Source organism: Benincasa hispida, chromosome 5 (genome assembly GCF_009727055.1).
Source record: "Benincasa hispida cultivar B227 chromosome 5, ASM972705v1, whole genome shotgun sequence".
NCBI lineage: Eukaryota > Viridiplantae > Streptophyta > Magnoliopsida > Cucurbitales > Cucurbitaceae > Benincasa > Benincasa hispida.
Genome location: NC_052353.1, coordinates 56,577,350 through 56,592,311, shown reverse-complemented (window position 1 = coordinate 56,592,311; position 14,962 = coordinate 56,577,350). Strand labels below are relative to the sequence as shown.

General features: G+C 35.0%; 1 protein-coding gene across 3 annotated transcripts; it reads left to right on the top strand.

Annotated features, from left to right (window-relative positions):
- The first annotated feature begins 9,633 nt into the window (after positions 1–9,633).
- LOC120078466 (protein BASIC PENTACYSTEINE4) lies at positions 9,634–13,101 on the top strand. Of its 3 annotated transcripts, none has more exons than XM_039032732.1 (5): positions 9,634–9,825; positions 10,021–10,093; positions 10,638–10,745; positions 11,375–11,544; positions 11,644–13,101. In XM_039032732.1, the coding sequence occupies exons 4-5, from the start codon at positions 11,476–11,478 to the stop codon at positions 12,514–12,516; spliced, it is 942 nt and encodes a 313-aa protein (XP_038888660.1). In that variant the 5' UTR covers positions 9,634–9,825; positions 10,021–10,093; positions 10,638–10,745; positions 11,375–11,475; the 3' UTR covers positions 12,517–13,101. The 3 variants fall into 3 exon arrangements, with proteins under 3 accessions (XP_038888660.1, XP_038888659.1, XP_038888661.1); XM_039032731.1 differs by having other exon boundaries at positions 11,370–11,544; XM_039032733.1 differs by lacking the exon at positions 10,638–10,745 and having other exon boundaries at positions 11,370–11,544.
- The last annotated feature ends 1,861 nt before the right edge of the window (positions 13,102–14,962 follow it).

The window sequence follows — 14,962 nt, the reverse complement described above, 5'->3', positions numbered from 1 at the left end:
TCTGTGCAATTCCCATAAACAAGACTAACATCAGATGTACCTCTAAGGTAACAAAAATCCTTTTAACGGCTTGCCAATGCTTCTTCTCAGGTTGACCCATGAACCTGCTGACAACACTAACAGCATGGGCAAGATCAGCTCTAGTACAAACCATAACATACATCAAACTTCCCACTACACTAGCATAAGGAACTCGAGACATATACTTCTTCTCAGCTTCAGACTGTGGTGAAAGCTCATATGACAAACGAGCATTTACAACACTAAAAGTATCTATAGGCTTAGCTGATGACATACCAAACCTGGACAATATTTTCTGAATATATTCTTTCTGTGACAAGAAGAGTTTATTCTTATCTTTGTCCCTATAAATCTCCATACCCAGAATTTTCTGAGCAGCACCCAAATCCTTTATATCAAACTTAGCACTGAGAAGATTCTTCAATTTCAAAATATCATACTTGGACTTTGCAGCTATGACCATATCATCTACATATAAAAGTAGATAAATCATCAAACCATCATCAGCTTTGTTGTGATATACACAACAATCATACAGACTTCTGTTATAGCCAAGTCCAATCATATAGCTGTCAAATCATTTGTACCACTACCTTGGAGACTGCTTTAACCCATACAAAGATTTCTTCAACTTGCAAACATAATCTTCTTTACCTGGATACTGGAACCCATCTGATTGGGTCATATAAATTTCTTCCTCCAACTTTTCATGTAAGAAAGTTGTCTTCACATCTAGTTGTTCAAGTTCCAAATTCTGATGTGCTACTATAGCTAGTAACACCCTGATAGAAGTATGTCTGACTATTGGTGAGAAGATCTCATTATAATCAACTCCTTCCCTTTTTGTGAACCCTCTAGAAACAACTCGAGCTTTATATTTAATGCCCTCTGAAGGTGATATTCCCTCCTTTTTCTTGAAGACTCATTTACAAGTGACAATTTTTCTCTCCTTAGGTTGTTTAACTAATTCCCAAGTCTGATTTTTGTCAAGAGATTCCATCTCATCCCCCATAGCAGTAAGCCATTTAGCAGACTCACCACATGACACAACTTTTCTATAGGTGGATGGCTCATGAGGATCCACCTCTTCAGCAACCTGCAACGCAAAAGTAACCATATCTTCAAAACCATACCTCACAGGAGGTCCAACATCAACTCTTCTAGCTCTATCACGAGCTATGCTCGGTTGATCTACTCGTGATCTAGAATTCTCAGGAAAAACAACTTCTGACTTTCTAGGCACATTAATTTCTGGTTGCACATCAGTTTCTGTAGTAACGTATTGATCTTCTCCAACTTGATGTTGTAATTCATTCACAGCTGAAGTGAATTGCATCTTCACCTGTTTATCAACACTACTACTTTCTCTCACATCAGTAGACGTCACAAAAGGCTTTACAATTGAGTTAAGCATGGAATTTTCATCAAATATCACAGTCCTACTAAGTATGACTCTATTCTCAAAAGATGACCAGACTCTATATCCCTTAACTCCATCCCCAAAACCCACAAATATACCCTTTTTAGCTCTCGGTTCTAATTTACCCTCATTAACATGATAGTAGACAGTACAACCAAAAACTTTTAATAAAGAATAATCTGCAGGCTTACTAGACCACACCTTGTAAGGTGTTTTACAATCAATAGTTATGTGAGGTCCACGATTGATCAGATAACATAATGTATTCACTGTTTCTGCCCAAAACTTTCTAGTCAACCCTGCATTAAAGAGCATGCATCTTGTTCTCTAGAACAACATCTGATTCATACGTTTTGCAACCCCATTTTGCTGTGGAATATTCCTAATAGTATGATGGCGAACAATCCCCTCAGCTTTATAGAACTCATTAAATTCAGATCCACAGAATTCCAGACCATTATCAGTTCGCAGCCTTTTGATCTTCTTCCCAGTTTGATTTTCAATCAATATCTTCCACTGCTTGAAATTCTTGAAGGCTTCACTTTTATGTTTGATCATAAAAACCCAAGTCATTCTTGAGTAATCATCAATTATAGACAAAACACAACTACTTCCTCTAATAGATTCAACTTTGGAAGGTCCCCAACAGTCTGAATGAATATAATCAAGTGTCCCTTTTGTACGATAAACACCTCTTGGAAACTTACTAAGATGAAGCTTCCCAAATACAAAATGTTCACAAAATTCAAAATCCTACACCTTATTATGCCCACAAAGAAGATCTTTTTTTAACAGAATTTGCATCCCTTTTTCACTCATATGACCAAGTCTCATATGCCATAACTTAGTCATATCATCCTTGTGAACGACCGACGATGCAACAACAGCATAACCTGTTATCATGGAACCTAATAGAAAGTACAGTGTTCCACACTTTATGCCTTTCAGAACTACCTCAGAACCCTTATAGACATACATTGCTCCACCTTTACCTTCAAAACTGTAACCCTTGCTATCGAGTACACTAAAGGATATCAAACTCTTCTTCATTAGTGGAACATGCCTAACCACTTTTAAAGTGTAGAAGACACCATTATGTGTTCGTATCTTGACTGAGCCGATTCCAACTATCTTGCACACAGCACCATTAGCCATGCTAACATTCCCTTCATCTATTTGCTGATAGGTTGAGAACCACTCTCTATTTGGGCACATATGATAAGATGCCCCATAATCAAGAACCCACACATCATCAGAATGTGACTGTTCATTCACAACTAAAGCTAGATCTTCTTCAGAATCGATCTCGACTTCTTCAAAATCAATTTCAACTTGTGCAACAGAGGCAGATGCTTCCCTTTTTCACTATTTTCCTTCTTTTCTTGATTCCTTTTTATATTAGGACATTCGATTTTCCAATGCTCCTTTTCTTTACAGTAGTTACAAATATCATATGATCTAGAACCCTTTGACTTCGAAGACCTTTTATTCTGGTTCGACTTCTACTTACCAGAATTCCCATGTCCCTTGCTTCCTGTAGCAGCTAACCTAGATGCCTGACTTTCTGTAACTCAACTTCCTGCATTCTGACGGTCCTCTCTCATAAGCAACGTGGACTTTGTATCTTCTAAAGTCAGAGATTTTTTCCCTCCAATATAGGAGTCAACGAAAGTCTCATAAGATGGCAGCAAAGATGTCAACAAAATTAGGGCAGCATCCTCATCATCAACCTTAACCTCTACATTGCGCATATCTAATAAAATTTTATTTAATTGATCAAGATGGTCTTGTAAAGACGTACCTTCCTGCATACATAGATGATACAAACGTTTCTTCATAAACAACTTCTTGGTTAAAGATTTCATCATGTAAAGACTCTCCAACTTCAACCAAAGACCAGCGACAGTTTCTTCATCTGCGACCTCGATGATGACGTCATCAGCCAAACATAGCATGATCGTCGAATGAGCCTTCTCCTCAAGAGTCTTCCACTCTTCGTCATCCACGGTAGCCTTCTTTGACTTACCTGTCAGCGACACCCACAGCCCCTGCTACTTTAGTAGGGATCGCATCTTGATCTGCCATAAACCAAAACTATTCCTCCTGGTAAATTTGTCGATCTTTACGTTCATGCCAGACATCTTCAATTGTCGAACAAATGCAGAATTTTGAGGAAAAAAAACCCTAACAAGGCTCTGATACCAGTTTTTTGTGAAATCAACAATTAAAAAACACAAAAAGGAACGTAGAGATAGAGAGGATCGACACACAGATATACGTGGTTCACTAACAATGTGTTAGCTACGTCCATGGGTAGAGGGAGAACAATATTATTTGAGAGAATGTTTTCAGAATTACATCAAAATGGCGCCTCTATAGTAAGAGAGTTTATATAGCGCACTGCTCTAAACCCTAGGGTCAAAATCGTAAATAACTGCAAATAAATAAATATGCTGAATACAAAATCTGAATAGGTTGTTCGAAGCGCCAGCAAATAGATTCAAGGCATTTCAACAACAAATATGATGAAAGTGGAAATGTAACAAGGAATAAAACTCGTTTAGTTGCTCAAGGGTACACTCAGATTGAAGGAGTAGACTTTAATGAAACATTTTTTCCTGTGGCTCGAATCGAAGCTATCAGATTGCTTTTGAGCATCTCGTGCTTACTAAAGTTTAAATTATTTCAGATGGATGTGAAAAGTGCCTTCTTATATGGGTACTTGCCTGAAGAAGTGTATGTCGAGCAACCTAAGAGGTTTCTTGATCCCTCTAACCATAATCATGTGTACAAGCTCAAAAAGGCGCTTTATGGTCTTAAGCAGGCTCTTAGGGCCTAGTGCGAATGGTTGACTTAGTTTCTTGTTGATAATGGATATAATAGATGAAGAGTTGGTAAAACTCTATTTGTAAAAAATTATGACAAAGATTTTGTTATTGTTCAAATCTATGTCGATATATCATTTTTTGTGGGATGCCTCAAAAGATGGTTGGTTTTTTTGTAGAAAGAAAAAAATTGAAATGAGTATAGTAGGTGAACTAACTTACTTCCTGTGGTTCCAAATCAAACAACTAAAAGGGGGCATATTTATTTCACAAAGTAATTATGCTAGAAGCATTGTGAAGAAATTTGGGCTTGAAAAGACAAAAATCAAACAAACTCTAGCTCCCATGTCCTCTAAGCTATCCAAAGATGCAAATGGAGATTATGTTGATGAAAACTTATATAGAAGCATCATTGGAAGCTTGTTATACCTCACTACTAGTAGACCGATATAGCTTTTGCAGCTGGAGTCTGTGGACGATATCAATTTTGCCCCAAATCAAACCATCTTCTTAGAGCAAAGAGAATAATCAAGTATATTAATGGGACAAGTGCTTACGAGTTATTCTATATCTTTGACACTGGTAGCTCTCTTGTGAGCTATTGTGATGCTGACTGGGTAGGGAGTTCTGAGGATAGAAAAAGTACTTCAAGAGATTATTTCTTCCTTGGAAACAATCTTATATCAATATTCCTCCTAACACTCATGAGCTTCATCCTTCTATGAAAGATTTGGTTTATGAATTAACTAAAGGTTTGAAGAATGCTTGGCTTAAGATTTGGCAGCTTGCTTCTGCTGAGCTAAGTGTTAAATATGTTGTGTTGTTTCACATTGGGATTGCCAATTGGTGCCCTTCTTCTCACCACTTTAGTCTTGTAACATCCCGGTTTTTTTTTTAGGGAAAATTTAGTTAATTATCTCAAATTGCTGAGTTTTAGTTTCCTAATCTTTGGAATTTGGAAACAAATTGTTACAGTTGAAGAAGTTTTATTGGTTAATGTGGATTCTTTGAGTATGAGTTTTTAAATTAATTGAAATGGATAATTGATTATTTGTATAAGAAATTTTGAGTTTTTGTGAAATTGAAAGGGGAAAGAAGAAATTGTGGTTTTAAGATTTTACCCTCTTTAATTTTAGAACTTAGATTAAAAATTTAAGTAAAGAATTAGGAAAAATAATTGTTTATTTGGAAGTAATTAAATCAAGTACTTAAAAAGATTTGTAAATTTGGATTCAAGTTAATTTGGAAAGTTAGAATTTAATTTTGGATTAGAAATTTTTGGAAAGAAGTGATTGTGAATTTATTTTTAGGTTTATTTAATTAATTGGAGAAGAGGTGAAAGATTTGAGTTTGATATACATATTTATTAAGGAAAGGAAATATATATATATATATATATATATAATATATATATTATATGTATGTATGTATGTATGTTATGTATGTATGTATGTATGTATGTAGTATTATGATTTGTGTGGTGGAGAATTAAAAAGAAAAGAAAATTGAATTTTCAAACCCCCACTTTCTCACTTTCTCTCTGGTTTAGATGAACTTCGGCTGCCGGACCGCTGACGTCCACATTCTTTCCTTCATCAAGTTGCAACCGCACCGCTCCAACCTTCACGTCGCCAGATCTGCTTGCCGTTGGTCCTCCTCTCTTTCAGTCGTTGTCCTCTATTGAACGTCGTCGTGAGGTTCGTAGTTTTGGGATAAGATCTAAATGATTTTCATGTTTTTGTTAAGGATCTTGAATACCCAATAAATAATGTATTTAATTATCATTTCAATCATGATTTTGGAGGTTGAATTTGAAAGTTTTGAAGGAGTTTAAAAGGTCGTTAGCATGCTGTCAAGCAGAGTTAAGGTGATTTCGGCAAGAATTTTGGTAAGATTTGGGGCTTTGTGACTTGTTCAATTCGAATGTAATTTATACGAATTAAGTTATTAAGTTTTGTTGCTGATTTTGGCATGATTAAACGCTTAGGTGTGAACCTAAAGGTTAAATTTTATTTTGGTTTATGTACTCAGATTTAATTCAAAGATTGTGGAGATTAGAAGGGGTTAGTTACTTAAATATTTGGCTCGATAAAGGATTAAGAATTTTACAAAGATTTCGTTGCTTTTTGGTTCCACCTAATATCAAGGTAAGTAATCTTACTACTTGAACTGCCCATGGGCCAGACACTAGATATATGCCAGCATGATAGATGAATATTATGATAGAATGATAACATGATAGATGGATAGTATAGTACGACCGATATATGTTCTTGTAAGATAATCTGAAAGATTTATATGTGCACGTAGAGACTTACATGCTAGTAAAAGGTGATATTTAATTCATTGAGGGTGTATTTGATATGAGGATATAGAGGCATATATGCATGTTGTATAGCCATGATGTTGAGGTGTATACGTATGTTATAAAACCATATTGTAATAATTGTGATGTTGAGACTGTGATAGTGTCTTTACTGATTAGTTAGATGTCCATTAGGTATTATGTTTCCTTCAGAATTCACCAGATTGTGTTACCTTCGGGATTCACCAGATATTGTGTTTCCTTCGGAATTCACCAGATATTGTGTTTCCTTCGGGATTTACCAGAGATAGTGGGCATACTTAACTACAATAGGATAGAAACCAGTTTTGCATTTATGTATGTATCCCATGAGGATTAGAGCAATTCTTATGTTCCACCAGAGGTAGGCATCTAGAGGACATAGATGCCTAGCCCGACCCCAGTAGTGAGGTTACTTACTGAGTATTTTATACTCACCCTTTCTCATGTTTATGTTTCAGGCAAGGGCAAGGACGCACTAGCGAATGACAAGAGGAATCCTTGAACGAGCCACTGGGGACCAGTTTTATGCTTCCGCTCATGATATTTAGATTTCTTTCCATGTTTTTCAACTTTCAATTTAATGTTTGAAACTTACTATTAAGATTTGTTTTTAGACCTATTTATTATCATTTATGATTTATGGGTACCCTATCGTTTGTTTTTAATATCTGAATTTAATGAAGGTCTTTTGAGTTCAACTTATTTATTTAGTATTTATTTCACTATAAAAGGATGTCGTTTTAAGTTCCATGCATGCATGTGTTTAGTAACGGCCTAACTTGAGTCCTAGGGGGTTGGGTCGTTACAAGTCTTTTGATTGCTCTAGCTACTTTGTTATATCAAATTAGAAAATGTGCTACTTTTGACTATGGAGCTTTTGTCATTAGACAATTATGAATGCATATTGGATAAGAAGCTCTGAGATTACCCATTACTTATCCAAGATTGATTTATGGAATTTATCTCAGAAGCCTTACTTGCTCTAGCTAATGAACCCATTGGTACCAATCCCAGATTATTGAATTTCAACTATAAATTATTTCAAGGGCATCATGTTCTAGACATTACTTTGCCTTCTCCTGGTACTACTGAGGAAGCCCCAAGTGCAGATTTTGTTGCCTTCTTCTTTGGTCATCGCCTACTGCACTCTTTGTTTAAGGAAATTAAAATGCTTAATGAGCCTAAGGGGGAACACTGATATTCACATACTTAAAGGAAGCCTAAGTACAACGTTGAAATTGCTTGACTTATATATATTAGTGGAATATCTTTCTAGACACACTGCCCCCTAGACGTAGGTGGTTACCAATCTTGGTTTGTTATTTTGATTAACTTTCTATTGGTTTACTATTGTTTCCAAAATTTCTAGGACATCGTGTGAAACAAGCGTATTGAATGCAAATGACCACTTTTCAAATTTTCATACTATTTATTTGCTATGAGTGAAGCATATATGTAGGGTTTATGAGTCCAATAAAATTTGACGTGGAGAAATTTGATGGAATGATCAATTTTGGCTCGTGGCAAGTACAAGTCAAGGATATGTTTATACGATATTGGTTATACAAGTGAAAATTAAGTGATGGTGGTGATCTTGTGCAGTCTAAGAGTGATTCCAAGAAAGGTTAAAAAAAAAGGGGTCTTCAAGCAGAAGATAGATTCCTGGGAATGCGGATAGTCTGGGCACATGTAGAACAAAGTAGGTTCGTCAAAGGGTTTTGGGTCGGATGCTGACGTGATCTTTCTCGTCAGAGGAGATGGTAACTTCCTCTGAAGAAGACATAATTCATCCTCATGGTATGTTCACTTTACCATGATAGAGGTGTGATGTTAGCAGTTTTACAACTTTACACACGGGTATTGACTTGACAGTCATACAAGGTGTATGGTGGAAGTTGTGTCGATGGTCGAAGAACTTCCAGGTGTATGGTTGAATTTATAGCTAAAATTGCACCATAAATTTCATCAAGGTTTATCGACATATGACGAATAAGAAAAATCTTAGAAGATGATATTCCAAGTGGTCTATTCTTTTATGGTGGAGTGAGTTATAATTTTTTGAGTTGAGAATTAAGATTATCAATGAATATAATGATTGTACCAGAAGCTATGGATTCTTCAAATATCTTGCAAGGTGAAATTTGTTGAGTTTTAACAAAATATTAGAAGTGTGGTTGTTCTACGTTGGAAAGATTCAAGAAAGTAATAAATGTAGCATATGTCTTTGGTTTCAAACCATCCCAATTTGAAACATGTTAAGCTTAATACACTAGCTTAGTCGTGTAAGTGATATAATGCTTTGAGAGAGTGCTTTTATAATTGAGGTCGATGAGAGATTTATGTGTGATTATAAAAAAATTTCAGATAGTGGAATTTTTCTGCTTTGTGGTTTTTTCTATGGCTTAGAGTTTTTTTCATGTTAATTCTTATGTTTCTAGTTTTATTACTTTCTTTTAATATCTCTGTTATTTTCTTACTTATTCATGGGTAGTAATGAAATTTTTTTCATCAATTACACATGATATGAAGGTGAATCGACAATTTCATTCCATCGAAATAATACATAAAACATAAAACAAATTAGGCCAAAAAAAAAAGTTCTATAATATAAATCATAAATATTTGTTTTTTTTTAAATGGTAAAAATGTTTATCTATCAATCTAAGTATTTTTTTTTAAAAGTTTTTTCAAAAAACCAAAATAACCATAACTCAAGTGCTATAGTGTTTATATTATTTATATCTCACTTCACTCACAATCTTGATTCACATCGACATTAATTAATTATTTATTTATTTATTGAGAATAAAAAAGAACCAAGTAGAAAAGAAAAGCTACAATCGAATCGAAAACGAACTTCAAAACGTCAAAGAAAAAGCGCGTTTTAGGGGTTAGACTTTCAGTTAAAAAGAATTCTTTTTCCCTTTTTTTTCCCTTTTTTAAAAAAACAGGAAAAAGAAAAACGACGTCGTGTAAAACTGGAAGGCAACGGGGTCGTTTCGGATGAGAATAGAATAGACACATCAAATGAAGAAGATGCTACTACTCACCATTCCTTCGTCACTTCCCTCTCTCTCTCTCTGTTCGCTCTTCTCAAACTGTATCAATCTTTATCAACACCACCAATCTTTTGCTTCTGCTTCTTCTTCTTCTTCTTCTTCTTCTTCTTCTCCAAATCGCTCTCAGATCAAGCTTTCTTCTCCATTGCATCTGTAAGTATTCCTCTCATCCATTTCCACACTTCCTCTTTCCTCTCATGCTCAAGTCTTTCCCTCTCCGTTTTCGAACTTCTTCTCCTCATAAACCCTAGCCTTCTGTCACTCCTACCTCACGTATCTTTCTTTTTCTGGATTCTCTGTATGTTCTTCTTCGGTTGATGTTTTTTTTTTCCCTAATTTTTGTTTCAGCTGTTAGGTTTTGTTCGTTCTCTGTCAAATTAGAGGAGATTGAGCTGCAGCTTTCTTCTGCTGTTTGATTCCGGTATGGTTTATCCTTTTTCTTTTGAATGAACTGCTGTTTTGAACATTTTGTACTGTTGTTTTACGACATGTTGTTGTACTCTTTAGGATTTTTATGACTAAATGTTTGTTGTAAATTTTACTGTCTTTGTAAGTTTAATGCGAAGGAAATGGTGATAAATATATATGTGTGAGTGTGAGTGTCAATGTCATTATTCTATATGCTGTAAGACTTTTAAGCTGAATCAGAGTGCAAAAAATTGTTTGATGTCTTGAATAAAATTGTTGTAAGTCTTATGTTTAAGCTGAAGTGGAGTATATATGCTAGAAGGTTTTTTTTTTATTAGTTTAGCTTGTGTTTGTAAGTTTTATGTTTAGAGCTTCGGTGAAATTGTTGTGGACTTAGTTTAGGTTGGATTTTTGTTTTTGAGTATCGTTCCTCTGTTTGCTAAATGATCGTTATATATGAATTTTTAAGGTAAAGATGAGCAAGTAATGCTTACCAGTACACTTGTCTTTTATTTTAATTTATGCTGTTTTGTTTTTCTTATTTCTTTTGTGTTCAGAGCTTTGAAGAAATTGTTATAGACCTGAACGAGCGAAGTTGGTTTTCCCTTGATGTTATAAGTAAAATGCTGCTTTGGAATATGACATTAAAATTTCTTCGGTGGATGGTAATGACCAATTTACATAGCTTTCATTAAGCTTAAACTGAAGTGGAAATTTTTGTTTATTGATAGTGGAAAAAAGATTCAAATTGCGAGCTCAGGTTTCTGTTTCTGTTTTATTTTTGTAAGAGGGATCCAATGAGAACCATTATTTTTTAATGAAATCTTGACTTTGAAGGTATAGTCAGATGTTTGTCCCCTATTTTAATTTGTGTTCGTTATTTGAATTGAGCCCCCAAGAGATGTCGGATGTGATCATGCCGGTACCTCCTATTATCCAGAACTTATGATCCTAGCTTTGTCAATGAAAAGAGAAGTATCATTTTTAATTATTTGGTAGATGTAGCTGAACAAACCCATCGTGGTGTGGGGTGATTCCAATCTTCTTGATGATTTTACAGTAGTTCTATCATATGTCTGCATATTGACCAAAAGATAGTCGCCCTTTGGTTTGGGTTAATTATTCAAGGTTTAATTTTTCTTTTAAATGTTTGTGACTTTGAATTAATGATTCAGTAATTCTTGTTGTTGAGGTTTTATTTCATTTAGTTTCTATCTTTGTTATTAAGCCTTGTCGATGGTTCCCATTATCTAAATCTTGCTGATGTCTTCAAATTTATGTTAAATCAGAGTAGATGATTATGAGTTGGAAGGTTAGTTGATGGTGAAAGAATTTCAAATTAAACTCCAACCAGCATTCTGAATCCATTCGTTTTGGTCATTGTTTTTTGGGACTATGGATGATGGCCGCCAACATGAAAATGGGAGGCACAAACTGGATTATTTCAGAGGGAGCCCCTCACCGGTAATTTTCCTATTCTTTTGTTTTCTTTTAAATTTTTAATGCATTCAATTAAGATGGCCTTCTTAGTTAAATTGAATGAATTGGAAATGAATTATGCAGTGGAATATGGTGCCTCCACATCATGTAAAGGAACCAAATGCCTTGGTCATGAATAAGAAGATCATGTCCATTATAGCTGAGAGAGATGCTGCTATTCGGGAGCGGAACTTAGCACTATCTGAGAAGAATAATGCATTGGCTGCACGCGATGAGGCTTTTCGGCAGCGTGATGAGGCACTTGCACAGCGTGATTCTGCATTAATGGAAAGGGACAATGCCCTTGCTGCCCTTGAAATCCGTGATAATGCTTCTAACTTTCCTCTTGGTGGTGGGATCCAACGGAAAACAAAGCGATTGCACCATTTATCTAATCATATGCCAAGCATGTCTGAAACTCCCTATGGTACAAAAGATGTGCATATAACTGATGCCTTTCCAATTACAGTTATAGCTTCTGAAGCTGTTAAGTCTCAACAGGGAAAGCGAACTAAGGATAACAAGTCAGTTTCATCAAAGACATCAAAGCCACCAAGGAAGAAGGTTGGCGAAGATTTGAATAGACACGCTGCGACCGATGGCACAAAATACAGAACCGACTGGGATGGTCAGGATGTGGGATTGAATCTTGTAAGTTTTGATGATTCTTCTATGCCAGCACCAATTTGCTCATGTACTGGACTTGCAAGACAGTGCTACAAATGGGGGAATGGGGGTTGGCAATCGTCGTGTTGTACCACCCATATGTCCATGTATCCACTTCCACATATGCCTAATAAACGCCATGCTCGTATGGGTGGGCGGAAAATGAGTGGAAGTGTTTTTACAAAATTGCTTAGTCGGCTAGCAGCAGCAGGTCACGATCTGTCGGTACCAGTGGATCTTAAGGACCACTGGGCGAGACACGGTACAAATCGCTACATAACAATCAGGTAGCTAGGAAGTAACTTCAGGAGGAGTAGAACATTTTGCAGCGGTCCTTGGGGTTGTCTCAATCGTGGTTCAAGTTAACATGCCTCAACCGAAGTGATTCTTCATGAGGTAGAGCTCTTCCCTTTCATTGGCTTAGGCATTGTGATTAAGACTGAACCTGAATGGACCACCGTAGATTGGGATATCTTTGTAGAGTATGGCCATAAGAATGCGGCAGTCTTTTGTGCAAATTCCTAATTTCCCATTGCCAAATTCCCCCATTAGAATTTCAGAGAAAACTGTAGAACGTAGAATCAAGAATGGATCTGGAAATGATGAGAATGAAGGCTGATTTTATTTGATTATTTGAATTCGAGGTACCATCTGTTACTCTGTTCATATCTGTTGCATCGAAAAACAACTTTCGATGGATCGAGTCTCAGAGGGAAGACTGGAAGAGTAGATGTTGAACTAGTAGTTGTAGGACTTAAGTAGATCCTCTAAATATTCAATAATTATTCGATAATTTTGGTCGTCTTGCTGGTAGAGTAGATTCTCCCTCTTCAACTCTTGTACTCAAAATGGATTAAGAAGCTTCCTCTTTCTTGATGTTGTGTGATTTTCCCTCGGTTGTTTTTCCTTCTCCATTTATGCTCCAACTGCCCCATTTGCTCCACAGCTTAAACCCAATTCTCAACACCAGCTGGCAGAACCATCCAGGGCACTCGAAATTTTTATAATTTCGAGTTACAGACGAAGATTCGAACTTTAGATTAAGACTAGTTGAGTTGTTGCTCTTTCTTGTGAGGTTTCTTAGGTTATGTTTGGAAGTGTTTTTTAAACAATTAAAATAACTTTTCTCATGTTTAAAAGTATTTTGAAGCATGTTTTTAATCGTTCAAAATTAACTTCATGTTTCTGCTACACTTTTAAACGTAATTTTCATACCATTAAAATTTATTTTGAATCATTAAAAATATATTTTATAGTAATTTTAAATAGGAAAAAAGTGGGTTTTAATCAATTTGAAACTACTCCCAAATATGTCCACTTTTTTTTTTTTTTTTTTTTTTTTACCTTTTTCTTTCGACAATTGGATTGGATAATAACTAAGTTCAAGCTCATTGGGTTAGTTTTCAGTTTCTTTAAAATCTCCATCCAATTAAACTTTGAAAAGCCAAAGTGTTAATTCAATACCATAAAATTCAAAACATTAAAAGAATTTAGTGAACAAAATACAATCCAAAATTCTGATCAAATTGATCGATGTCGGTGACCAAGTTTTAATTGGATCAATCAAGACTCGGCCCAATCTCTTGTGGCCTGTACTTAGGCCCACAGTCAGAAGATTTAAATCAACTGGGAAAATAAAAAACATGGTAGCTGCCTTTTCCTTTTAGGGTCTTTTAGGGCTTTCAGACATCCCTTCTCATAATGATTTATTGAAGTCAATGATTGATATTGCATCTCATCCAAAATTGAAAGGAAAACAATATTTAGGGAAAATCCAAGTTGTCTATTCATTCTTGTATCTATCATCCAAATTTCGTCCTTCGTAAATATTTATTTCTTCAAAGATGCATTATACTTCAAATCACATTTTTATTGATATTAAAATTTATTGGTTTAGAAATGCCAAATGTTGTTAAAATAAGTATAACTCAACAATAATTAGTGTGTACTTTTTTCTTCAAAGTTGAAGGTTCAAATCTTCATGTCTTCACTCAATATACCAAAAAAATTCAAAGATTTGAGTCCTTTTTACCTCCAAGAAAAAAAAATCTAGTTTGTGTTATGCACATAGACCTGAATACAATTCAATGTTCAAGAAATTTTTAAATTTTTGATGTAGGTAGTAGAATTGATGTTTGCCAAAGCAAGTATATCTCCGCAATCAAGAGATTTATGGTTCAAATCTCTCGACCACTATTGTACTCAAAAAGGGAAAAAAAAAAGATCGGAATCTTTCCTTTTTCGTTTGAATGCAACATTCTAAACATTAAAAAAAAAAAAAACAAACAAACAAACAAATTATTTTGATTTGCAAAGATGTGAATAAAAGAGGAATTGAATTAGTTTGATTGGAGGGAAGATAGTGACAATAAATCATGCAAGTTTGGAAGCCATAAACTGCGGAATTCCCCTAAATTCCTCCGTGGATCAATAGTCAATAAAACAAAGTTTGCTTTTTTTTTTTTTAATTGATATTTATTTTTTTCTTTCCTTAGAAAATTGTCCCACGCTATCACACTTTTCCCAAGCCATAGCCATGATTGCCGCCCATTTTTGCCCTTTTATTTAACATTCAACAATTTTTTTTTTTCTTCCAAATCATTTCTTAATCCAAATAGGTGGATTGAAGAATCGAATCTTTTGTTATGAATAACTTTGACTTTTAACTCTAAAATTAATTTGAATTTTGTCTTATATTGAAAGATTTACAACGATTGAAATGTACTTATATCTAATC

Bases quoted from the DNA above. Each gene is read 5' to 3' on its own strand.
- LOC120078466 (XM_039032733.1), top strand. From the start codon at position 11,476: ATGGATGATGGCCGCCAACATGAAAATGGGAGGCACAAACTGGATTAT. The intron at 11,545-11,643 runs GTAATTTTCCTA...TGAATTATGCAG, and splicing joins TCAGAGGGAGCCCCTCACCG to TGGAATATGGTGCCTCCACA.